This window comes from Lissotriton vulgaris, chromosome 2_1, assembly GCF_964263255.1.
Source record: "Lissotriton vulgaris chromosome 2_1, aLisVul1.2, whole genome shotgun sequence".
NCBI lineage: Eukaryota > Metazoa > Chordata > Amphibia > Caudata > Salamandridae > Lissotriton > Lissotriton vulgaris.
In genome coordinates this window covers 230,671,180-230,698,634 of record NC_141687.1, presented here as the reverse complement: position 1 = coordinate 230,698,634, position 27,455 = coordinate 230,671,180, and the positions used below count along the sequence as shown (strand labels likewise).

The 27,455-nt window shown below is 44.8% G+C and overlaps 1 protein-coding gene across 1 annotated transcript in view; it reads right to left on the bottom strand.

The window, feature by feature from the left end:
- Positions 1 to 27,455, bottom strand: part of CAMKK1 (calcium/calmodulin dependent protein kinase kinase 1) — a 1,268,063-nt gene that overhangs the window by 716,589 nt on the left and 524,019 nt on the right. Inside the window, exon 4 of the mRNA XM_086954811.1 lies at positions 15,526 to 15,573. Within this exon, the coding sequence (XP_086810937.1) occupies positions 15,526 to 15,573 (48 nt within the window). The remainder of the gene's footprint in view (positions 1 to 15,525; positions 15,574 to 27,455) is intronic.

Below are 27,455 nucleotides of genomic sequence, written 5' to 3'. Positions count from 1 at the left end.
TACTTTAATGATGAGCGCGGCGCCCGCTTCAGGGACATCGCGCTCTCTGTTTCAGCTTTCCTTAACGTGCTGCAAGGCCACAGAAAAGAAAAGCAAGCATTTGCAATGCAATAGGTCTCGCCATTGCGAGATTTTGAGCTATTGGCATTGTAAATGGCAATGCCATTTATTTATGTGTTTAAAAAAACAGAAATAATAAAAGACATTGTCATTTACAATACCAATAGTTCAAAGTTTCGAAAATGCGAGACCTATTGGTTTGCAAATGCTTGTTCCTTTAATGCAATAGCACGAGCACATGCTGCAGAGGGGCCTCTGTATTTTCATTGTCATTGTTAATTCTCATTGACAAAGTTTGTTCATTTTAAGCGACTACTTTAAGCACCTGTCTTTAAATGAAAATGCTTCTGGGAAATCTAAACGTGTAATCATTTGTGTGTTTTTATTTTTATTTATTGTATTTTGCTCTGCAACAGAAATCCTTTTCCTCATTCTGCTTTATTTTACACCCCTTCATCCTTGCCTTTCAAGGCCAGGGAGGGCGGAGTAGGCCACTGGCCCAGGTCCTCATTGTAGGGCAGCATGGCACCTTACCTGCCTTGCACCTGCTGCTCTCCATGATTTCCTCTTGTGGGGATCCTGTCCTCTCTAGGGCAGAGCAAGTGTTATTTTTAGACGGGTGTTAAGAGTATAATCTCTTAACTCGCTCGTCTGCTTATAGAAGATCTGCTTATTTTCAACTGATCCTGAAAGCATATTGATACCCACTGAAAGCCTAAACGCCCTTCCAAACTCTTGATAAGGGACATATTCACTTTGCTAACATGTGTGTGTGTTTTTTTTTAATTTAAGTTAATATATTGTTAAATATCTCATTTGATAGTAAGGAGCCCAAGTTTATCAGCAGACTTCACAAATGCGGATCTATATGGTTACTTCCTGCACCTTCGTATGTGACAGTATGTTTGCAAAGACATACAAAACCACAGTTAAATGGAATTCATATGAATATGCATGTTTGCCAAACGGCCAAAAAACAGAACACATGTGTGGGGTGTCTGTGCGGGGAGGCGGAGTGAAAAGGGCTATCCGGTGAATGTTGTCACAATAGGTCTCAAAACTCAAGTAGAAATCGTGAATGACTATAGGGTCTGATTTTAAGAGATTATCTGGATAAATATATGTTCTCCTCTACATTGAAACGCTTCCCTAATGGGAAACATTGTGAAGGACACTGCTCTGTAACATGAGTGACGTTATCGGCAGCAGTTACAAATGTTTTCAATCTAAGGGGCCCATTAGGATGTCGGGCGGATTGCCCCCGCCAGGCTGGCGGTAGCCACCGCCAGCCTGGCGGGGGCAATCCGCCCGACATCCGCATTCGAATTCCCCCCGCCATATTAGTATGGCGTGGGGGGACCGCGGCGGACGGAAAGACCGTCCGCCGCTTTTCCTCCCGGTCGCCTTGCGGCCGGGGCGCAAGAGTATTAATATGGTGGCGGTGTCTCATAGACACCACCAGCCATATTACAATGGGCTGAGAGAGAGGCATGCGGTCTTCACTCTGGGAGCCCCCTGCGGGCCCCCAGAGTGAATGAGGGGTGGGAGGTGCACACGGGGAGTGTGGTACCCCCCAGCATTTGCATTAACAAAGCGGCAGGCACCGCGCGGTGCCTGCCGCTTTGTTTATGCAAATTCACGCATACATTTTTGACATTGTGGCGCCATAATGTTAAAAATGGGGGATGCGCCCGCCACTGTGGCGGGCGCATCTTAATGCGAACGTCTGGACCCCCACCCTTGAGGCGGGCAGTCCCGTTTTCCGCAAGGGTGACTGGCGGGCAAAGCCCGCCCGCCATCCTAATGGGGGCCCAAGTATATAAAAAGCTCGCACATATTTCTCTAACAGACAAGCAGAAAGCCAGAGAGAAGCAATTGCTCATGCTTCCTAAACTATAAGAATGTTGGTGTGCGTAAATGAGGGAGTTGTTTCCGTGCTGCCAAATCCCCTGCTCTGGGCATCAGGGCACACCTGGAAGATGCTGACAGTATAATGAGTCCAGTTTCTCATTTCTAATCCTGAGCCAGCTTGACTATTACAACGGTGGCCTCAGCAGCCTACCTCACTTTTGACTCACAAAAGTTCTCAGTTTTGCCATAGCAGTCTGGGTTAGCTATACAAGCCCATTTTGTGTTCGCACACTATCCGATTTGAAAAATCACAGGGTTTTGCTATGTATTAAAACAATTTTGCGATTACATTTTTTACGATTGGATAAAGACTTTCCGGCTTACGAAATGGGCTTAATCACTCACTGAGATTTGCAAATAGGAGAGGGTGTGAAAGAGGTGTGCCCTCCTATTTGTGATTTGCAATAAGATGGATCAATGGTTTGGAAGATTAAAGAGAACGCGTTTTCTCTACACCAATTTGCTCCTTTTTCCAGCCTGAACTATGAAATCATGTGCCACATAATCAAATTATATTCATAGCCCCTCGTCTTTGTCCACAATTGTACTCTCTGCAAACTCCTCATCCTCATCTCCAAAGACATGGATAGCCTGCTCTTATTCCTTTTTAGGTTTCGATTGCAAAAAAGCTGCGCAAGCAGCTTTTGCGCAGGAGAAATCTAATGAGTACAGTATGTTGCTCGGGAATCCGCCCTCTGTTCCATTGGCTAGCTCCATAAATGAAGGCTAGCCATTGGAACAGAGAGGCGTCCGTCATGGCCGGACCAGATTCGGGGGCATTCCCAAGAATTTTTGGCTTTTGGCTACGTCAGGCTACGTCAGCCAAAAGCCAAAAATTCATTGCCCATGAAATCGTCCCTGCCGCCGCCCGGCGCCCGACCACAAAGTAAGGCAGGCCGGGGGCGGGCCTCCGGGACACCCGGAACCGGAAGTAGGAGGGCGGGAGACTACCCCGCCTCCCCCGGAAGAATCGCGGCTGCATTGGGCACCGGGGCAGGCAGGAGCCTACTCTGCGCCCCGGTGCACTCACCCGGAAGAAGAGAGGCGGCGGATGGTGCAGGCGGGGCTCCGTTGCGAGGACGAGATCCCCGCCGCCCAGGAGAAAGGAGCCGTCCGCCACGGGACCTCCATGCGCTGAGGAGGGCCCCGCATCCTGCCGGAACCGCAACAGCAGGAGAAGCAGGTGAGTGGGGCAGCTGTTTCTGCTGTTCCCTGCTTGTGCCTCGGTTTTCGTGCCTCTGTGGCCGGCTTCTGGGTTGTCGCGCCTGTGCGCAGATCTATAGCAACCCAGCTTGGCGTGCATCTCCCGCTGCCATCTCAGTGGGCGATGTACTGGATTTCTAGGCCTTGCTTTAGTTTCTGGAGTCTGGCCTTCTCCTGACCTAAGACGGTGTTGTGCTAGGCCTGGCGGGGGATCTGCTAGTACTTGTTGTTATTTGGCTTTTGACAAGCACTGTATTTGCATTTGTTTCCCCTAGTCCGAGGTTGATTTTTCCAGGCGGTTCAGAGGTTTCCAATACAGACTGATTCAGTTTGTGGAGATGCGCAGTCAGTAGGTGTAAATGGTAAAGTATCTTTGGAAAGTAGATGTGTCTGCATTAAAGAATTGAGAGTTTGATGAATGAGACCAAAAGGAGGTACAAACCTGATGACAATTCTTCTAGTTCAGTAGATATGGTCATTGCCTGCCAGTCCTAGGGCATAGGAGCGTTGGAGGATAGGTGACTGAGTGACTTGGTCAGTGCAGTTCTCTTGCAGGCTCTATAAGCAGTTGCCCACTGCATACACAAGGCAGCTGAGCTTCCACTATAATAAATAGTTACGCTAGGCCAGCAGCATTACTAACCCAGGCTAATTGCTGCCCTGGAGGCTCGCCTCCGTGGCTAGTCATCCCTCCTTTCTTTCCTATGCTTCCACAAGCTTTAGCTCTGCCTTGAAACTGCAGATCGTTCAAGTATTCTCATATGTATGGCGTTGGTGTGGGATACATGATGATTAAAATATTGCGCATTTTTCTTAAATAAAATAAGATTTAAACCATAATGTTTAAAAGTTTAAAGTTTATTCTGATTGCACGAATAATTAAAATCATAGCAAACATTACAGTAAATAAGCACAGAAACAAAAAAAGACTATCATAGCATTTATAAAAAATATCACAAACAAGAAAAGATTAACATTATCGCATGATTAAAAGTATGAAAAATATCAACAGCACAACCCTCATTCATACTGGCAGCTGCAAGCGGTCACAGGCAGACTAAAACAAGTGCAAGCAAGCGTGCAAGTGCAAATCAGACCCTGCAAAAGGAGAAGGCCCTCGTCCTACATATACCAGAGTAAAAGAGCGAGAAGTGTCAGTCCTAATTAACCGTAGGGACGCTCAGACTATCATGGAAGAGAGTTGGCTTGGCCATTGCCTAATGAAGCAAACCAGGGTTTGTAAGCTGTGTTTTCGAGTCTGACATTTTAAAGCATTGACGAGCCAGTTGTCATGAACTCAATGAATCTTGCCATCAACGGGCACGAATCACATTTCAGGCATTCAATTACCGCAATATTATAGACCCTGATGCTCAACTACATGAAAATTGATAAAAGATAATATCGTCTCAGAAATAGTAGAAAAGGGCACAGACATAAGACATGAAAAAGTGACTCCTGATTAAAACTACAGCCCCTACATGCAACATCCGGGGTGCCAGTCATGCGACCATACCTATACGCTTTGAGTGGTATTAGGTCGAGTCGCAAGCGCATTAGTTGAGATTTTACTGTGAAGTTTATAGGGAGTGATAAGTACGGAGGAAGAGTCACTGGTTGATATAAAATCATTTACAAGTCACCATGCTTCTTGGTATTAATGAAATGTAAGTCCTCTTGGGCTGATAAAAGTCTCGTTTGCTTCATCAATAACTTTGAAAGACTACTCAGGGGCAAAGCAATCGTCAAAAGGTCTCTGTTAACAAGTCTGTCAGTGCCTACCTGGATAAGCTTGTAGGTATCTGATTTTGGATCCTGTGTAATGTCCCACAAAAATATTTTAGTACTCCCTGCTCAGCTATTGCAAACTTGAAGCACATAGATAAAAAGATGGCATATAATACACAGTCTTAACAAACCTGATTAAACTCCAAAGGAATCTTTGCTTGTACAGAGCATGCCCGTAACTTGAACTAACGCCTGTGGCACTGGCATTGGGCCCAGTCAAGCCAGCTCGTAATACGATTAAAGTAGACAAATGCTCCATATGACAGTGTAGGGCTCAGTTTGCTTTCTAAAACCTTATGGATTGCTGTCAGGTTTGGGCCAGAGCGTTTTTGAAGATTATGCTAGAAAGCTCAAGTAATGCCCTTTGCTAATGTTGCCAGAGCCTCGATATGCAGGATTGGAAGGCCATGTCCATTAATCCAAACTCCTAGATACTTGATGCTAGGGACTCTTTCGACCTTCTTGGCATTTATAAACCAGGCTCCTTTTTAGGTTTCGACCTGCCGAAAGGCTGCGCACTGCACAGCTTTTCGCGCAGGCGAAATCTTTTGTCAGAATATTGTTGCTTGGTTACCGCCTCACTCTTCCATTGGCTAGCTCCATAAATGGAGGCTAGCCATTGGAAGAGTGATCTGTCCGTCAAATCCGGAGCAGATTCGGAGGCGTTCCCGAGATTTTTTCCCTCTCCGCCTTTCTCACATCGTCATTGGGCGGAGTTGTTTTTTTTTTTTTCCGTCGCCATGTTTTTCTCATTTGTAAGTGTCTTTTGCAGGAGTCGGCTGCGAGATTTACCTTGCTTGCAATCAGGTAAGCAGCTTTTTGTTTATTTGTTTTGTCTTTCTATGTTTACTCTTTCTCATGTCGTTTCCCCGTCTCATGTCGTCTCCCTGTTTGTTTACGTATTTCCCTGTGTCGTTGCTCTCATGTCGTTTCTCCATCTCATGTCGTCTCCCTGTTTGTTTACGTATTCCCGTGTCTATGCTGCAACCTCCCACGCCACTGCCCCCCCCGGCTGACCGTGTGCCAGTTTCCGCCCCCCCCCTCCTCCCGCTGTCCGTATGCTGGTTAGTTTGTTTTGTAGTTTTATTTAAAGCAAAATGGTCCCGGAGGTATTGGAGCGCGAGCACCAGATACATTAAACAGGGGTTTTAGGCACGGGGAGATTAAGTGATTTGCCCAGAATCACACGATGTTTAGCCGACGCCGAGATTCCAGCCAAGTTTCTGCGCCAGCCTCTTCTTGTTTAGTTTCCTATCAAATGTGTCCACAGGCTCTCATGTGGGACACATGCGCGCTCGTTGGTAGTATTGTTTATTATGTTTTTTTTATTCTGTACATTCAGCAGGCAGAGCTTCGACGAATGAGCAGAAGACTTGCTGCAAATGGGTAGAAGTAGTCTTTTTTTCATCGTCTCCCTGTTTGTTTATGTATTTCTGTGTCTATTCTGCAACCTCCCACGCCACTGCCCCCCGGCTGACCGTGTGCCAGTTCCCGTCCACCCCCCCTCCCGCTGTCCGTATGCTTGTTAGTTTGTTTTGTAGTTTTATTTAGAGCAAAATGGTCCCGGAGGTATTGGAGCGCGAGCACCAGATACATTAAACAGGGGTTTTAGGCACGGGGAGATTAAGTGATTTGCCCAGAATCACACGATGTTTAGCCAACGCCGAGATTCCATCCAAGTTTCTGCGCCAGCCTCTTCTTGTTTAGCTTCCTATCAAATGTGTCCACAGGCTGTCATGTGGGACACATGCGCGCTCGTTGGTAGTATTGTTTATGTTTTTTTTATTCTGTACATTCAGCAGGCAGAGCTTCGACGAATGGGCAGAAGGGATGTAGGACGTTACCACGCATACTTTTGCCACGCATCCATTTACAACGCGGTTTTTACAACGCAAACCTTTACCACAATTTTTTTTTTGGGGTGCTGGATAGTGAAAAGTTTAATTTACTATTCCAACTCCAGTCCCCGTGGACACTAGGGAAAGTGTTGGATAGTAAATTAAACGTATTCCCTATCCTAGAGCGCCCCCCAGAGCAATGCGTGGTAATGGTCTGCGTTGTAAAAGCTGCGTTGTGATGGTAGTGCGTGGTAAAAGATTTGTTGTAAAGGTTGTATACCGGCAGAAGACTTGCTGCAAATGGGTAGAAGTAGTCTTTTTTTTCATTCGTATCACCCTTTAGTCACTCTGGAATAACATTTTATCGTCTACACTGGAGTCGGTAATAGTAAAAGATGTTTCCCTAATATTTTAAATTATGTTACATATTTAAAACATTTTAATTGATGTTTTCATATTTGATCTCAGATCATTTTTTTCCGAATCTGGCTCCATTCTAAAGAGAAAATATCCAGTACTGGCTTTTTTGTTTCTTTCCCGACATTGACCACAGTAATTCTGAATTATATGCCATTCCAAGATGTCTGTCCGGTTATCTATCGGCAGGAGTCATGCTGTATTATTGTCCAAACATCAATAAGGAACTTGGGAGGGACTATTTTGTAAAGAAAGTGGGTGAAAAACTATTGAAGTCAGGCATGAACCCAGAAGTATATAGCTGGGGCAGGATTGACATCATAGGGTTTAGGTGGTTAACCTTTAGATTTTAGGACTAGACAGGCTAGAGGCAAATTTTATGTTGCTAAGCATGGATCACCTGCGCTCGGTTCGTTTGACCAATGTAATTTACACATCATGCTTGATCCAACCAGCCAGGAACAAGTCCTGGTGATTGATGAAGGGATACAAATGAGTAATGAGTTGACTACAAAGTTTCTAAATGTTTTCCGTTGTAAGCTAGGACATTTCAAAGGATTCAAGCACACGATTATCTTGGTAGCTGATGCAAAGCTCATAGTTCACAAAGTATGGAGTATTCATTTTATGGTGAGGGAGGACGTTTCCAAGGAACTTGAGTAGTTGATAAATTGTGGGGTCATAGAACTGATTGATGTGTCAGATTGCATATCTCCTTTGGCCGTAGCCAGACAGGTGTGTGGCTCTGGGTGGGTGTGTGTGCCTCTGGGTGAGTGTGTGTGGCTCTGGGTGGGTGTGTGTGGCTCTGGGTGTGTGTGTGTGGCTCTGGGTGTGTGTGTGTGGCTCTGGGTGGGTGTGTGTGGCTCTGGGTGGGTGTGTGTGGCTCTGGGTGGGTGTGTGTGGCTCTGGGTGGGTGTGTGTGGCTGGCTCTGGGTGTGTGTATGTGTGGCTCTGGGTGTGTGTGTGTGGCTCTGGGTGTGTGTGTGTGGTAGTAATTGCTGTCTGCTGAGCTCGTCCGTAGGGTACAATAGGTCTCACATTTGCGAGAGATTAAGCTATTGGCAATGTAAATGACAATGCCATTTTTTTATCTGTTTTCAAAACCAACACATAGATAAAAAATGTGTCATTTACAATGCCAATAGCTCTAACTTTTTCAAAGGCGAAACCGTTGCATTGTAAATGCTTGTTAAACCTTCTTTCCGTCCCCTCCGTTTACCCACCAAGCACTGCCTCGCCACCTTTCTCAAGCAGAGCTCCCTCTTCCCTCTTGTGGCTGCTAAAGACCTCATTACAAGGACGTCCAGAAGCAATGCACGCCTTCTTCCACCGTGCCATGCATGCACCTCTGCTGGTACCCTACACACATTGGACTGCAGCAAAACAGTGCACTGTGGAAATACTATAACGTTTGTAAATATATTGATGGCAGTGGTATGGTTCTACACTGGCCCTCTAAATGAGCCTCGGCATCCCTCACAGCCTGCATACGTTTACCAACATATCCTGATGACCACAGAATGATCCTATGCATAGTGTCACAACATTGTGAGATCATTTTTATTTAACAGGAAGTCATTCAGTAAATATTCTATCATTGTATTTGTTCCAACCTCAACCAATAAATACAGGAGGCAGCCTCTGCCTTGAAGCTGCACCCACAAATGACATCTGCTAAGGACTGCAATATGAAATAATATTTTAACAAGGCAGTACAAGCAGCACTACAGGCAGAAACTCAGCCATATTGGAAAAAGACCAGCTAGAAGTGAAGTTGACGGTCTATTGTTTCTGAAGGGCAATGTAACACCAGACACTTCCCGATAGTTTGCTATGGAGTTCGACATTCGTGGTGTTCTATGTTTAGAAAGTCATTGTTAGCGATCTTTTTTGCACTTCTTTGTTCTTTTCAAGATGAAAGGGATCTTTGCTTCTCAACCCCTTTCGAGTTTTTAGTTCCTTCAGTGGAGACTTGCACAGGTTCAGAGTATTTCACAAGGAGAAAAGGTGCTCAGGTTTTGCATGCTGTTCAAAACTAGCTTGCCAAATCATTATACCTGGAGTAATGCATGCAGGACTCAGAGCACTACATTCCTCCATGTGAAGTGATGAAGTATTCGCCATTTATCCTTTTGGTAATTCAGGTGTTATTGAATCTTAATGTTGATACTGAGACTTATCTCTCGTGGTGAGGCAATTCTATTTTACTGCTTAAAAAGAGTAGTATGGATATTGATTTTTCTTTCAAAAGATAAAACATTGTCTAAATCCTTTAAAAACTATCATTGTATTCAAGAGGTGAATTAATCTTGAGAAACTAAATTACTAATTGATGGTCCTGTATACACACTCTGATTTTCTTATTTTGAACTCCTGATGTGCCAACATTCATCATGATTATTTAGCAATAACAGGAGAGTAGGAAATAGAGAGATATTATTTATTAGAAATTTGCCAAAAGGTTGAGTAACACATTTCATACTTTGTACAGGTCCATTTGCCAGCTCCCCCGTTGCTGCTCTTGCTCCCAGCCCTGTTGTTGCTACTTATCTGCTGTGTGTCAGTAGCACTTTACTTAACTGCATTGACTTGTTCTGCCACTGTTGTAACACCGTTTCCTGTGCCACCTTTTCATTATTTTGTTATAGTGTATTCCTGAGCCTGTGCTTGTCTTGTTCTGCCACTGTTGTAACATTTGTGTAACATTTATTTCTTCTGACACCATTTTCATTATTTTGGTATTGTGTTTACCTTAGCCTATGCTTGTTATTGTTTTTTACCACTATTTTCCCACCGCCGCTCATTTTGCCACAGTTTTTTCTGCCCGCTTCTTGCCTACAGTAAGTTCCGCCCACCATCCAGGCCCTACTTAATGGAGGCCACAGCGCGACGCCATTAAGAAGGTCCTCGCGCCAGCTCCCTTGATGCTGCTGGTCTCGCACCCAGCCCTGTTGTTTATCCTTATTTGCTGTTTGTCAGTACCACAGAACTTAACTGCATTGCCTTGCTCTGCCACTGTTGTAACTTTCGTTGTAACATTGTTTTTTTGCCACCTGTTCATTATTTTGTTATTGTGTGTCCCTTAGCCTGTTTCTCGATTTATTCTGCCACTGTTTTACCATTAGGGTAACTTTTGTTTCTTTTTAACCCTTTTTATTATTTAGTTATTTAGTGTTTCCCCTTGGCCTATGCTTGTTATTGGTTTTCACAGCTATTTACCGCCACCGCTCCCCCGGCCATCTTGCCGCTGTTTAATCTGCCTACATTCCTCCCACTTCCCGACTCCATTAAGCTCTGCCCACTGCCCTGAAACTACTTAATGAGGGCCACAGTACAGCTGCGCAGCAGACGCATGCAGTGGGCGCACCGCTGGCACACCGAAGGTGCACCAAAAACAAGCCCATCTGCGCTCCTCCACACATTGACCATGCCCAGCGCCAGGAACTCTGCCTCTGCCACCATCCGAAAAAACATCGCAGCCGAGCTCCAAGCCCTGGATCCTGGACTTCACAACAACAACTGCTGTAGCACCTCTCCTAGATCCATGGTCAGACCTTTCACCTGCCAGCACTGCTCTTTCTCCTGCAACATCAAATATCTAGCACGCATGGCAAGCACCATCACACCTACCACGTACTCCCAATGCTTTTTCCACTGCCTCCTGCTCAATGCACAATCTCTCTGCAAGCACACTACCGAGATTTGGGGCACCATCATGTCCCTCATCCGTCACCATTTTCCTCACTGAGACCTGGCTCAACTCTGCATCTGGGCGGGACATCACCTCAGCTACACCAGATGGCTACAAGATTACACAATGAGACTGCATCAACAAGCACAGACGTGGAATTGCCATAATCCGCAAGAAAACCATTGGATGCACAACCACAGCAGACAACGTCATCCCTATCATGGAGCAACTGAACTTCCAACTCCGAACCAACAGCAAAACCACCATCAGAGGCACCGTTGCCTGTGGACCTCCTGGAACTTTCCCAGTTTCTTCAACACCATTCCCATATTCATCGCTCCACTTGCCATCGACTCAAGAAGCTACATCTTCCTCTGAGACCTCAATTTTCACCAACAACCACTAACCTCCTCGAAAGCATGAGCAACATTGGCCTCACCCAACTTGTAACTAACCCCACACACCTCGCAGGACACATACTCAAACCCATTTTCACAGCCAGCGACAAAGTCAATTACAGCCATGTGACCGAGCTCAACTGGAAGGACCACACTGTCATCTACTTCACCATCTGGGGATCCCCCCCGCACTGCTCCCAAACCTCCCAGTACGTCACACAGCAGCTGGAAAAAGGACCCATAAAGGCAGTGGACCGACGCCCTCAACACCTCCCAACTTCACACCACAACCAACCTCGAACGTCCAGTAAAGAACTTCTCCGCATGGATCACGGACTGCACTGAAAACCCTCAGCAAACCCACCAAGATGTCTTCTAAGCACTGCTGACTTAAGCACCTGCAATTGACTCGAAAGGAGATGGCGCACCAGCATGGCACTCACGGAGAGAAACACATTCAAAACAGCGCTTAATCAATACCACCAACTTCTGAAAAAGTCCTGGCCGGCCGCATCGAAGCAAACTACAACCACAGCAAGGAACGCTTCAACATCGTCAAAGAGTTTGTCAGCCTCTCAGCCACTGAGAGCATCATCACACCTTCCCAGATACTCTGCGACACCCTGCCGGACTTCCTCCACGAGAAGATTTCCACAATATACAGAACCTTTTAGCCCAAACCACGAACAACCTGAGCCTTCTCGCTCCCACAAATAAGGAACACAACCACCGGCTCACCACCTGGGATCAGCTTACCACGCAAGACACCACAGCCATCATGGACTCCATCCACTCAGGAGCACACATGGACCCTGCCTCACCACATTTTCAACCTCAGGAGTAAGATGATCAGCAGCCAGCTTACCGCCATTTTCAATGCATCCATCACCACGGCCTTCTCCGAAGAATGGAAGCATGCAGAAGTCAAGCCCCTACTGAAGAAACCCTCCACCGACCCCAACAAACTAAGAACTACAGCCCACCTCTCTGCTGCCCTTTCCCACCAAAGTCCTCAAGAAGGCTATCAACTCCCAACTCACAGAACACCTGGAGAACAACAATCTTCTGGACTGTTCTCAAACCGGGTTCCACACCAACCACAGCACCGAAACTGCCCTGATTTTGGCCACAGACATCAGATATCTCCTGGACCCAGGAAAAGTGGCGGCCCTGATCCTCCTCGACCATTCAGCATAGTATCACATCACACCCTGAACAAATGATTTCAGAACATTGGACTCTAAGGAGATGCACTCAAGTGGATTGCCTTCTTCCTGACCTGAAAAACCAAGAGAATTCACCTCCCTCCCTTCCCCTCGGAATCCAAGAACACCCTCTACAGTATCCCTCAAGGTTCGTATCTCAGCCCTTTCCTATTCAACACATTCATGATCTCCTTGGCTAACACCGTCCGATCTTACGGATTGATCTTCGTATCTTACGCCGACGATACCCAGTTCATCCTCTCACTGTCAGAAGGCCCCTTCACCATGCTGACCATTGTCCGCAGGTGCATGACGAGCATCGCCGACTGGATGAGAGACAATTGCCTAAAACTCAACACAGACAAATGCGAAGTGCTGATCTTCGGGAACAGCACCTCCCCTTGGAACGATTCTTAGTGGCCTACCAAGTTAGGACCCTAACCAACCCTGACTTACCAAGTCCACAACCTTGGCATCATCCTGACCAGTAAGCTCACCATGAAAAGAAATAGCAAAGCAGCTTCGTCCACCTACTTCTTCACCCTGCGCATTCTCTGCAAGATCTTCAAGTGGCTCCTCATCAACAACAAAAGGACCATCACACGAGCCCTGGTCACCAGACGATTGGGCTATAGTAGCTCACTCTACGTGGGAATCACCTCTCTCCTCCTCAAGAGACTACAATCTATATAGAAATCAGCAGTCAAAACTCATTCTAGCCCTCCCTAAATGGACCCACATCACCCTCCACCTCAAGAAGCTCTACTGACTCTCCGTTCAAAAGACATGCCAGTCCAAGATGTTGATCCACACGTTCAAGGCCCTCCACAACCAGGGACCAACTTACATCAACCACCAACAGAACTACCACCTTCCCTCCAGATAACTGTGCTCTGCCTCCCTCTGCCTCACTCACACCCCACATATCTACTGCAGTAACAGTGAAGGACATTCCTTCTCCTTCCTCGTTGCGAAATCACCTTTAGACCTCATCTTCCCTGCTGGGATTCGGAAAAGGCCTTTCTATCCGACTGAGCCCCTAAGGCAGCGCACCCAGCACCCGGATACCCTCACTGGTGATTAGACGTGCTACGCAAATCCTGATTGGTTGATGGGTCGTTAGAGTAACAGAATGACAGATCTCTTTTGGGGTCCAAAACTTGGCTCACTTTAATCTTGTCTGCGCCAAAAAGCTGGAATGCTGCTGAAAGGACGGACCTTAACACCAATGCTCCATCAGCACAGTTCTGTCCAGCCCCATTCCACATGTAAGTGGGGCTCTGGAGAAGGGATCTGCTCCCGCTACTTGTCTTTCAATGGCCCTTTCCCCAGTCCTTTCAATCATCTGCCTTAGAACTGGGATGAAGGAATTTAAGGTAGTAAGAATGGGAGTTTCCTTGAGTGGGGAGAAAGGATTGTAGGGAAATTTGAGAGGAGGAGCGTCCCAGTCTCGTAAATCGCCCCTTACTCCTTAGACACAAAGTACAGGATTGAAATGAAAAGGCTGTGTCTCCTACTTCCCACCTCTCGATTGCCAACTTTGTGCCTGAGGGGGGTGGGGGGAGGCAGTGGAATGAATGGTGGAGGGGATCGACCAGCCTCTCTTAGCTTCCATCTACCAATCGCCTGGTAGGGTGTTGAAAGCAGGGAAATACGGGTGAACGGCGTGATCACTCTTGCCCGAATGCCCCCTTAACACTGCCAGCTCTTGATCCCCGCTATGTGGAGGTAAAGAAAGAAAAGTAAGACACAAAAATAGTAGACAGGAGAGAAGAAGCACACATAGTTGAAGTGAAAGGAGAATAGAGGCTCAGAGTCCAGACAGAGAATACTGGCAAAGAGGAGAGGTCTAGAGGAAAAAGAGAGGTAAAGAGGTGAACGCTAAGGAGTGAAGCGAGGCTCAGAAGTAAGAGGTAGAGGAAGAAGTGACATTGTGATATTGATATTAAAAAGTCATTAAAAGAGGCCTAGGGGTAAGAAGATAAATATGGTCAAAAGTGGGAGTCAAAGAGAAGGATGGCACAGAGGTGAAAGGCAGCACAAGTAGAATGGCACAGAGATGGCAGAAAGAGAAGCAAGACAGAGTTGGAATACGAAGAGAAGATGTTCACAGCTGAGAAACAGAGAAAATAGAGACAAGCAGGTAAGAAACAAGACAGACAAGAAGGAGTGATGTGAAATACAGGATAGAAGATACACATATGGGGCACAGACAGAGGCACTAAGCTGTGAATGAGCACATGTGTGCATTTGCAATGGGATTGTGCAGATCTACCTCCTTGAATTCTCCTGCCGGAAAAGACTTGAATCAATGCTGAAAGCAGTCCGAATTCTGCCATTTTTATTGAAGCTTGCATCCATTGTGGAACATGAGTTTTTGCCATATAAATGCAGAAGACAAAGCTGACCTGAGAGCCATTCCCATTTGACTAGAGTATTGAAATACTGAGGTAGATTGGAATAATGTGTAATGAGCCAGCTGTTCCTACGCTGACAGGGTACCATGCCTGATGTGGAAAAATAAGTGCCAAGGGCCCCCACTGGCAACCACCTGCTCCAAATAAGCACTGGTTGAAACCACCATCATGTATGAAGGGGCTTTTTCGAACAGGCATGTATATACTATATTTCACAAAAAAGGTCACAGGTGTTTGAATAGATTTCACAATTACTAATCGTTTTCTCTATGTCTGTCTAGTCACTCTTTGACACACAAATAAAGTTTGACGTCATGCTCCATCATTGGACAGCCCCACACTTTCCAAAACAAAGGTTTGAGGGAGAGCAGGCCTACATTCCGGGGTCAAGAAGGCACTCTCTAACCGAGGATCCATATAACAAATTAAAAACCGATGTATGTACTAGACATAGTATTTTAAAATAGATGCGGCTATGAATGGGAAACCAATAAAGTCTCAGTAAGAGCACCAAAAGTAAATCACATCTTTACTTAAGACTCTTGCTGTTATTGTGAATGTTTATATGCAAGAAACAGATGAAAAGAAAGTACATACCTTGCCAATTTCACTCTGTAATTTGTATTGGTTTAACTGCACACAGTCCTACAGGGAAACAAAAGAAGATATAAATTACCATATGTTACCATTGTTTGGCAATATGAATGCAGCAAATGAATCCAATGTGTATTCAAAATCATTATGATAAAGTGCACAAAAATGTTTCATCAGTGAAAAAACAACTATGATTTAGAAATAAAAGTAAGGGCCATATGTATCAACATCTCCATTTGCGATTCTCAAATAGCGTTTTTTTGCAAAATCGCTATTTAAGAATGCTATGTATGTAGGATTTGCAATACATTTTGCAAATCCTACATATTCCTTAATTGTGAATCTCAATTTGCGATTCGCAAGTAATTAGTACCTCCTCATTCATTCCTATGGGCCTAGAGGCCCATAGCAATGAATGGAAAGATATCCTCAATTTGCGATTAGCAATTCGCGAATGGCAAATTTCACGGGTGCAGGGGTGTCAAAAGGACACCCTGTTGCACCCCTGAAATAAGAATGGGTGCACATTTGGCGCACATACATGCCCTAAGGGCATGTATGGCTCACATTGCAATTTGAAAAATGCAAAAAAGTAAATTTTTCAAAGAATTTGCAAATTACCACCAACTTGAAGTTGGTGGTAATTTGCGATTCCTTAAGGCCAAATTGCACTTTTATGGTGCTTCTTACATTGCATTTAAGGAATCGCAAAATTTGCCATTCTTTAAATGCAATCGCAAAATAAGGAAACACAAATTTTGCAATTCCTTATTTTGCACTCAGATTTTTCTCATACATACCATTTGGCAAAATTGCGATTGCAAACGCCGAAATTCTGTGAATTCTGCTTGATACATATGGCCCTAAATTTGTTGCCCTGCACTACATTATCGCAATGCTCATTTAAATATACAGGTGACAATCTTCCACCATAAATGGGTAAAAGTGTAGCATCATTGTTGTTAGAAGTAGGTGGGCTTGAAGGAGCTCAGCCACATTGCCAAACTACACTTTCAGGGGCTTGTTATACATTTCTGATTGTGTAATGTGTAAAGCAAAGGTAGCTGGGGACCCAAATCCAGAATTTTGGAGGTGAGCAGTATTTATTGACCACATCTTAGCTTTGCCAGCCACATAAGGACTTCTCAATCCAGATTCCGTGCCAACTACAGCACCAAGAAAGCCCTGATCGCCGCAACAAAACATCAGAACCCCTCTCGACCGCAGTGAAACAGCTGCCCTGATCCTCCTCGACCTCTAAGTGGCATTTTACACCATATCCCACCACACCCTCATCAGAAGACTCCACCACATCGGCTTCCAGGGAGATACCCTTAAACGGATCCTTCCTCACAGGACGCATCCAGAGAATCTGCCTACCGACCTTCACCTCGGAGCCAAAAAGCATCATCTGTGGTGTCCCCCAAGTATCTTCTCCTAGTCTCTCCTTGTTCAAAACCTACGTCACACCACTGGTCAATATTATCTGTACCTACGGCCTCAAGATAATCTCCAACACAGATGACACCCAACTCATCCTCTATCTCACAGAAGACCCTGCCACTAGAACAAGCTTCCAACACACTATGACAAGCAATGTCAACTGGATGAGGACCAACTGCCTGAAGCTCAACACAGGCAAGACAATAGTGTTAAGCTTCGGGAAGAATAACTCACTGTGGGACAACACCTGGTGGGCCCCCAAACTCAGACCCACACCTTCTCCCATTGACCACGCGAGCAACCTCGACATCATCCTGGAAAGCAATCTCACCAGGTCAATGCGGTCTCCTCCACCTGCTTCTATACCCCCTGCATGCCTTAAAAGATCTTCAAATGCATCCCCAGGAACACCAAGAAAATGGTCATGCCAGCCCTCGCCAAAGGTCTGCTGCACTACAGAAGCGCACTCTAGGCTGGTACCCCGACCCAACTCCTCCAGAGACTCCAGACCAGTGGCGGTTTCTCACCAAGGGTGTCGGGGCTCCACCCCCGTTGCATTGCAAAAAGTGCTCACTGCTCAAATTGCAATTAATGTAAAAAAAATACCCGTGTTTTTAGGTCTTCTCGTTCAATATAATATAATCATTAGTACAGTGAACACAGACAGGGCACTGTCTGCCCCAGAAGCCCCACTCACTGTATTGCCTACGCTGTGACAGTGGGCGTACTGAAGTCTGGATGTCACGTGAGGTGACTGACGCTCCTTGCAGTGTTTGCCGGCTGAGAACCTCACAGCCCTGAAGGCTGTGATGTCATCAGCTCGGCAAAGACTGAGCTTCAAGGCCCAGTCTCCACCCGCTGAAGGCGTGAAGGTAGAGTTAGCCCTGGGCGTTTTAACTCCAAGCCCGGGATCGCTAGCCCTCCACGTCAATCAGGGAGTGGAGACTGTCGCCCAGCCCTTTTCCAACTCATTACAGGGCGTGGTGGGACCCACCCTGTGACGAGTTGGGAAAGGGGAGTGACAGGCGGGAAGCATAGGATTCGAGTCTGCGCAGACTCGACATCACACTGCTTCCCGCGTTGTGTGTGTCTGCACTCTGTGGAGTTACTCTCTGAAAGAAGCAAAGGAAGCCATTCACACCGTTATCAACTCCAGCACGAGATAGACGGGCACGGACTGCAGAGATGACTCTGACTCGAGTCCTAGGTTAAAGGCTACGGCGCGCGCGGGCAGCTGCAGGTGAAAGCAAGGACAAAGAATGGAAAAGAAGATCGGACGGGGGGTGCTTTAATTTATTAATCATTCATGGGCTAAAAACGGACTGATGTGGCAGACAAAAGAGCGGGAAAAAAATGAAGTCACTGAAATATTTGATTCATTCAGTGTGTGCGCGCTTAATGTGTGAGATTGCTTTCCATACTGATGTTAAAGCTGTGAATAAATACGTTTTCAAAAGTGCAATGGTGGGCGCTAAATGTGGGCCACTATTATTTTAGTACCGGTTCTATTTTCTTTCCAAGTCCAACTCTGTGTATTATTATTTGAGACTATAAATGTGTTTTTTTTACTCACAGATTTGTAGTAAACTCCTTCCTCATAATTACACAAAAATGGGTGCAACCACACTCATGGTATGCTGCTAAGGCCATTATCGGAAGCTAGTTTCAAATGTTCCTCTTTCCTGGAACCAAAGACAGCATCTTGGAGCTGGCTGTATATATGCCTCCCTTTAAGAATAATCGTAGCAGCATTGCATGAATTATCTTGCAATTTCTGAAAGTTTTTCTTTTTGTTTTGTGATCTGCAGTGTACTCTCCAAAAACGTTTGGCACATTTTTTGTACTTTTTTGTTTCACACCCAACAAAAAGTAGCATATTTCCAGCCACTTCTTTATATACAGTTATATGCATAGTATATTTAGAAAGCAGCAGAAAACAATAATGTACAAGTTGTAGGAATATAAGTATACCCCATGTCACCAGTGACAGTGTTGTAAACCTCCGCTTTCATTTAACAACTAATACATTCAAGAGTGTAGGCTTCTATCTCATCACTGCTACTGAAATACCAGATTACTGTAGTTTGTAAATAAAAGCCCATGATCTGAGCACTGTGTTTTTGGTGACATATAGTTTCATGGTGGCCCTATTTAGGCATCTATATAACCACATGCACTTTACTCTTCACAGTCAAAAAGGAGTTGAGGGTTGGTCTAGGCTAATTATTAATTTGCTTAGGCCAACCCTCACCTCGTTTTTGACTGTGAAGATTAAAGTGCATGTGTTCTCAAATTTGCTTGAAAATACACTATTTGTCCACTCATTTTACAAAATTTTCTCATGGGGAGAACCCCCGAGCCCTCCATAGGTCATTCGGGCTTGCTTGCTACCCTCTCTCGCCGCGGTGTGCTCCACCACTAATTTTACGCCACACCAGTTTCAAATGTCACCAGCCGCCACTGCTCCAGACCATACAGAATGCAGCAGCCAGACCCATCGTCGACCTCCACAAATGGACCCGCATCATCCTTCACCTCAGGCACCTCAACTGGCTCTCCATCCAGTAGAAATGGCAGTTAAAAAAATTGACTCATACCTATACGGCCCTCCACAACCACGGCCCAGCTTACATCAACCACTGCCTGAACTTCCACCAGCCTGCCAGACAACTGCGCCCCACCTCCCTTTCCCTCTTGCACGAACCCTGCATCCACCGAAGCCACAGTGGCGGTCATTCCTTTTCCTACCTCACCACCAAGTCCTGAAATGACCTCCCCCTCCATCTGCAAACATCACCCTCACTTGTGGACTGCAGGAATGGACCCAGGACCTGGCTCTTCGACTAGAGCCCAGCGAGACCTCCGCGCCTGGATACCCCCAGGAGTAAATAGCTGCGCTCTATAAATACTGTCTGATTGATTGACTTCCTAATTTAAAGGAAAACGTATTTTAATCAGCCAGGACTAGTGGCTCCTAGACGTCTGGCAGTTCTGTGGTTATCAGGGCATACTAGATAACTATGGATTCCAGTAGTTATCCACTTGTTGCCTAATATTCCGGGTTTAGGCCTCACTCAGATTTAATGATTACAGAACTTTAGCCACAGAAGAGTGGCCATCCTCTACCAGTTTCCTCAAGCCTCTACAAGGGTCCCAACAGGGGGAGATGCATTTAGCAATGCTGTCCAAGGGTTGAGTTACGGACACAGCAGCTGAACTTTACTTGAGTGGGCCACGAGGCACCCTTCTAGTGTCACAAGCACACAGACGTATTCACTCTACTGATTGTTGCTTGGAGTCTCAGCTAGAATCAGTTTTCCCAAACTGGGCTCTCTCTGTGCTAGGGCACTCCATTAGTGCCCATTCTTCTGCAGTCCATTTGCAGCGCAAAAGGATTTGGCCCTTTTACAAAGAATACCAGGGCTGGGCTGTAGGATGCTACATGCTGTCGCCTGAAGCAGTGGCTTCTCTGTGCTAGAGTAGTGAGTGCTTCCTCCACTAATGTGTTTTCAATACTTCAGGGTCCACGTCATTTAACTTAACCTCCCTCAGCAGCACCGTTATAGTGGCACAAGGCTAACTTGCAAATTAGCACAATTTTGACAAGATTATTTTCCTTTTTTGATGTTTTCCTTCCAATCCCTTAATTTTTCATGTTCATACCCCTTTCTGAGGACAGGCAACTTTGACTTGGGTTATCTTAGTACCAGCGCTTCAAGACTATCGCTATCGACCCAGAATTTTAGTGCCTCCTACACCTTTGACCCAAACATGAATTCTACTGGTCAGCATCGATTATTTTTGTCTTGCATTTGAGTAGCACCAATACATACAGAATGACAACAAGCCAGAAAGGTTATTAAAGGTTATTAATCGTAGTAAACATTAATCCACATGAAGAGGTTTTCATAACAATGGAAAGATTCCAGATCTCTTTGTGCCGCCGCCATCTTCCTTAATTGGAAGTGCTGAGATCACAAAGATTCTTTCTGTCAAACACTGTTAACAGCAACAAAACAATTATATCTTTTGAAAAATCTTGGACTACCCAAGCCACTACTTTCACCAAGTCACTTAGGGCCTGATTTAATTTTGGACAATTACTCCATCCCCTTGGTGGAGGGTCCGCCCACCACATTTATAAATGACTACCAAGCAGACGGTCAGTTATAGTGAATTGGACGAGACCGCAGTCATGCCCATTCCTGACAATGCATTTCGCTGGTTGGTTCACAGCTGAGTCATGCTGACTTAGTCCTGCACCAAACATTTTTCTCATTTATTAAAAAATAGAAAATCACAAAAATGAATTTCCTTTTGGAAAATTAAAAATGTAATTCTCCCCTCACGATGAGAGTCATCTTGCAAGGCGAGGGGAGCATTACTACCATTTTACTATCCATCACCGCCAGAGTTTGACTGGCGGTGATGGACTGTAAAAAAATAAAGGATTATATGTCCGCCCATCCTAAGAGGTGAGCAGACATATAACCATTTCTCTGACGGCCCTTACTCCGTTGAGCTGTTGGGGAGGTTTGGCTATCGCAGTGGCGGAGTAGTCACCCCTGTAGCCACACCTATGGGCCATCCGTATCTAAATTCGGTGGTCGGATCGTTATGTTGGTGGTATGCATACTCTGTTGCGGAATAAACATACCGCCAACATATGAATCATGTAAATACATAATACAAGACTGTAATGATCTCTTTATAGTTACAAGCCTAACCATATTAATAACGTGTTGTATGCTAAATAAAAATCTTACAAAAAAGTATAGTAACATCTTAATAAAACTACTTGCAAATGTAAGTATATATTGCACACAAAAAAAGCTTTTTTTCAAGGGTGTAAAACCCCTTTCGACGTTCATAAGTCGGCAGGATGAACGCTTATTTACAGGTCACAAGTTAGAATTCCAGCAAGGCGATTCAACCTTCCTTCTTCTATAGTGGGTAAACTGAGTACCATTAAACTGAGTAATTTTAACACTGGCTTAGAAAAAACAGACTTGTTATAAAGTGTTATGTAAAAAGCATGTTACTACTGGTATTCCCAAAAAGTAGCTTAACAATCGTAACTCGTTTATTTATATGAAGATGTTTGGGTGAGAAGACATTTCTAGGAGTGGGTGGTGAGTGCCCAAAAAAGCTTTTATTTGGGCTTTGGCCGAACTTTCCATGACCTATCCCCAACCTGGAAACAGGCAGAGACTTACTCTTCTCTCAGTGCAGGGGTGTAGTCCTTTCCAGCGTGGGAGTAGCTATCACTGGTGCAGCAGGAGCAGGGGCACCGGAGCCTCGGTGCGTGAAATGCCTACTGCCGCACCGGTTATAGCTGTATTTTAATACTCAATCAAGGGTTGGTGGGACACGTTTTCCTACCTGGCACTGGGGTCCATGTCACCCTAGCTATGCCAGTGCCACTGCTTCCCATAGGAATTGGCAAGGAGCTGGAGGCGGGTGTACCGTGAGAGGATTCTTGTAGTAAATAGATTGCAGGGAAATCCAGAAGAGTTGAAAAGTCCTTTAATAAGTTCCAGCGAAGTAACAAGAGCAGCAGCAACCAGTAACTGCCACAGAACAGAACCCCCATATCATATGAAAACCACAGAACATAAGAGTAAATGCATTCTTCATGTAAAAACATTCTAATAAAGCATTCTAAAAAGACTAGAGCCAAACCCTATGTACTACACATCTTCTTCCTTTCTATTGAACAAAACAAATGAAAATACAGGATAAAGAGAGATAGTAAGCAAAGGAGTATAAATAAAAAAAAAACTAACACACAAAGTCTTGTAAATATGCAGGTGGTCACGAAATCTTGGAATACACTCATTAGACAAACTACCAATGTGTAAATCAGGAGTTTGAATAGTGCGATCTTGAGACATGGGAGCATCTCCACTACCAGTATTGTTAGCTTCAACAGAGTGAGCTAAAGAAAAAGGCGCCACAGGAGTATGAGCAGCTAAAAGATAACCACTGGTATTAGCGGAAGAAGAATCAAAGTTATCATCAGATAGAACAACATTCCTTTTGTAAAGAGCCACTCTTCTAAAATTCCAGCACTCACAATTGTTGAGAATGACACAAAGATCAAGAACTTTTTTCACTTTAAAAGGCCCTTTGAATTTGGATAATCCTTTCTGCGCCCTACCACTCTTAATTTTAACTAAGTCACCTACCATGAAAGGAGGTGAAATATTCGTGGCAGAAGAAATGGCTGACTGCTTTGTTTGTAATGTAACCACTTGCTTCATCCAAGCTGGTACTAATTTCAAACCAGAGCTCGCCCTCTCATTATTTGAAAAGGTGAATCCTCACCATGAACCAAAGGAGTTGTACGATAGGCCCATAACATTTCATTGACCATTTTTCTCACAATATAACCCTTAGTAGAGGCCATTTGAATGATACTCTTAACAACTTTGTTGGCCCTCTCACATATAGCATTCCCTTGAGGACTGTACAAGGTTCGCTAACAATTTGTTGGATATTTTAGCCTCCCATGTGCTGGCCACAGATAATTTTATCTTATTGGGTGATTTTAATCATCATGCTGAGCTATCACATGATTTGGATTCTTGCCATTTAATCTCAACCTTGGAAACCCTGGGATTAACTCAGCGGGTTCAAGAGAACACCCATCAAGCTGGTCATTTATTGGATCTAGTATTTTCTAATATGACTGATTTAAATTGTGACCCCCCTCTGCAGATGATCTGGACGGAACACTTTTTAATAAATTTTACATTCCCTATACCTTCCAGGTCACGGACTGTTACCCATAAAGAATCCATACTTATCCGACCTTGGCATAAACTGACCCCCAAGGCATTTCAGATGCATTTTAAGCCGCCGGACAACAGTCCTAATGATGCTGAATCAATGGCCATGCAATTAGAAACGTCTATTAGAAATACGTTTGACGAAATTATTCCGGAAACAAAAATTAACTTGAAAAGAATCGCCTCACCTTGGTTTACCGAGACCCTGAAACGAGAGAAAACGGATTGCAGATCGGCGGAGAGACTATGGCGGAAGTTCAGAACGCCTGAAAGCCGCAAGAAGTATTAAATTAATTCATTTAGACTATATGAAACATATAAAGGCAGCCAAATCTCTTTATATTACATAAAGAATAAACAAGGCCTCCCAATCTAGCAAAGAATTGTACAAAATAGTTAGGGAGTTTACCACTCCGCAGGTTGAGCAATCAGAATTTGACCCCACCTTGGAGTGGGTGAACTCACTGTCCTCCTATTTCCACAGTAAGTTCCAACTAATATTCCTCATTTCCTTCCTCACCTCAAAAAGTGGTTTTAAGTGGGGAGGCTTCTTCTAATTCTGAGCCCTCCCTTGAAACTACGGATCTTCCATCTATGATAGAATTGGAGCCCATTTCCCCAGCAGAAGTGCTATTGGCACTCAAAAAAAGTAAGTCAGGATCTCCTAATGATTCCCTGCTCCCCCGTAAGTGCAGCGAGCTATTCCCGTTGCTGGCCGGCGGTCTGCCCAGCATTTTTAACGCTTCCTTTGAGAGGGCCTCTTTCCCCAGTAGCTGGCAATTGGCGCAAGTCAGGCCAATTCTTAAAAAGCCCAATAGTGACCCTTCTATTTTGTTAAATTATAGACCAATATCCCTACTACCTTACTTTTGCAAGGTTCTTGAATATTTGGTAAACAAACGTGTGTCTTCCTACATTGAAACCCATGCACTTCTTGACTCATCGCAGTCAGGTTTCCGTGCCGCCCATGGCACTGAAACCGCAGTAATAGAAATAGTGGATAACATCCGACTCTCCTTGGATAGGGGCGAATCAGCCATTCTGGTATTATTGGATCTTTCCGCTGCCTTTGACACCATCTCCAACAGCATTTTGAAACACCGGTTGTGGGAGGTTGGTGTAGGAGGCAATGCTTTAGCTTGGTTCGCGGACTATCTTAAGGATCGTTATTCCTATATCAGGATGAACTCTCATGTATCGCCACTATCCATCTTTCTGGTGGGGTCCCGCAGGGTTCGATCCTTAGTCCCTTATTATTTAACCTTTATCTTTGCCCTCTGGCTCATATTATAAAATCCTATGGCTTCTCTACAGTGTCTTACGCAGACGATACTCAGGTACTTATTACCTGTAGATCCAATTCCCAGGAAACCTGCACCAGTTTTAAACAATGTATGATTCACCTTAAGAACTGGATGAGTGATAACAAACTTCAACTCAACTGCAGTAAGACCGAAATCTTACTATACGGCAGGGCCAAGACCTTCTGGTCTCAGGACTGGTGGCCTCAGGATCTAGGGTCTTGTCCTGAGCCTAAACAAGCCATAAGAGACCTGGGGATCATGCTCGACGGGGATCTTTCCATGAAGGTTCACGTCAACCAGGTTGCCGGGACTTGTTTCGGTTTACTTCGGCAACTGCGTAAAATCTTCAAATGGCTCCCACCTGAAGCCAGAAAGCCTCTGATCCAGGGACTGATCGTCAGTAGGCTCGATTATGGAAATGCCATGTTCGCCTCCATAAATGAGAATCTGCTGACTAAATTACAAACCATTCAGAACGCGGCGGCAAGACTAGTGCTGGGCCTGCCTCCTAGGTCTGCCTCCAAACCTACTCTTAAAAAACTGCACTGGTTACCTGTGCGCCAAAGATGCCAATTTAAAATCTTGAGTTTAACCCATAAACTCCTTCACGGCATCGGCCCTTCCTACTTAACAAAAAAATTAGCCTGGTATACTCCGTCCAGAGCCCTTCGCTCCAGCTCTAAGTTCTTGCTGTCTCAGCCTAGAGTTCAGACGTCCAGGAATGGATGTCAATCATATCATATGTGACCCCCCAACTATGGAATAAGTTACCCACTTATCTACTGTCCCTCTCCAATCATTTGGAGTTTCGAAGGGGTTTAAAGACGTGGCTCTTTCCCAAATAAAGTCTCCCTGTGATGTGTCTCCACTCTGGTAGCTCAATGCCTCTCTTCTGCAAAGCGCCTTGAGACCTCTTTGGTGATAAGTGCGCTATATAAAAGCATCTTACATTTGACATTTGACGTGCAATGGTACAATATACCACAACTCTATAAAAATGTTTGCATCTCTTTTGAAGTAAGCTGTGTGCCGTTGTCGGTGATAATAACAGAAGGGATACCTTCATCTTTAAAGAGATTGCCTAAGAACTTAATAGTACTCACAGTGGTAACATTGTTGGTTAAGTGAACAACTAACCATTTTGAATAGACATCAACTACCACAATGGTAAACCTATCTTTTTCATTGAGTTCGCCCATAGGACCAATGAAATCAAGGCAAATGGTATGCCAGGGTGAGCCAGGATTTTGTATATGTGCCGCAACTGATTTTGGTCCCGCTTTCAGACGTTTCTCACCTTCTCTGCAAATGACGCAATTCTCCACCCACTCCACGACTTGAGCATCAATGCCAGGCCACCAAAAATGATTTTTGAGGCGATGCTGAGTGAGAGTTTGGACCATATGACCCTCGTGAGCTAAAGCTAACAGTTTGTTCCTGAGCCCAAATAGAGGTATACATTTCTCATCTTTAACTAAAATGTTATTATTGATGATAGAAAGATCATCAAACACCTTGATGAAAGGTCTGACAGACAGGAACAGTACTTTTCCTCCTAGGACCAAGTTTTAGAAGCTTAATAACCTCTTGGAGTGTGTGATCATTGACCATCTCCCTTTCCCAGTCACTAGCTTGAAAAACGCCCTCTCCAACAAACACAGCATCTTCTATAGAAGCAACAGCAATATCTTCCGTACCTTCAGAAACGTCAGTGTCATAGAAAGTATGCCAATCCAAAGGCATTCTAGAGAGACAATCCGCCTGTACATTTTTCCATCCTTGGATATATTCAACTGAGGACGAATTTCATACCCCAAAGGTACGTTTTAAAATACTCCACTGCCCAGAAGGCGGCTAATGCTTCTCTTTCGATGACTGAATAGTTTTTCTCTGAGTCAGTCAAGGTTCTTAAAGCAAAAGCAACAGTGAATTCAAACCCACCTTTGACCTGTGAAAGCATAGCGCCAAGACCCGTCGCACTAGCGTCCACTGTAACAATAGATTTGTTGTGCACATCAAAAGGTGACAAAACTTTAGCATTACAGATTTCCTTTTTGATATTGTCAAAACATTCCTCGTGCTGAACATTCCATGAAAAACTGACCCCTCGTTTAAGCAAAAACCTCAAGCATGCAGTTTTATCAGAAAGGTTTTTTACAAACTTGGAGTAGTACTCGATGAGCCCCATGAAGGAATGTTTTGATCCTTGTCCTTTGGCCGAGGTGCAGAATGAATAGCTTGACACAGATCGCTTTTTGGTTTGATACCCAACGGAGCGATAGTATAGCCCAAATAGTCAACATGTTCAACTGAGAACATGCACTTATACCTGCGGAGAGTGAGGCCAGCAGAAGACAGTTTATCTAAAACAATTTTTAGAGTGGTGTTGTGTTGT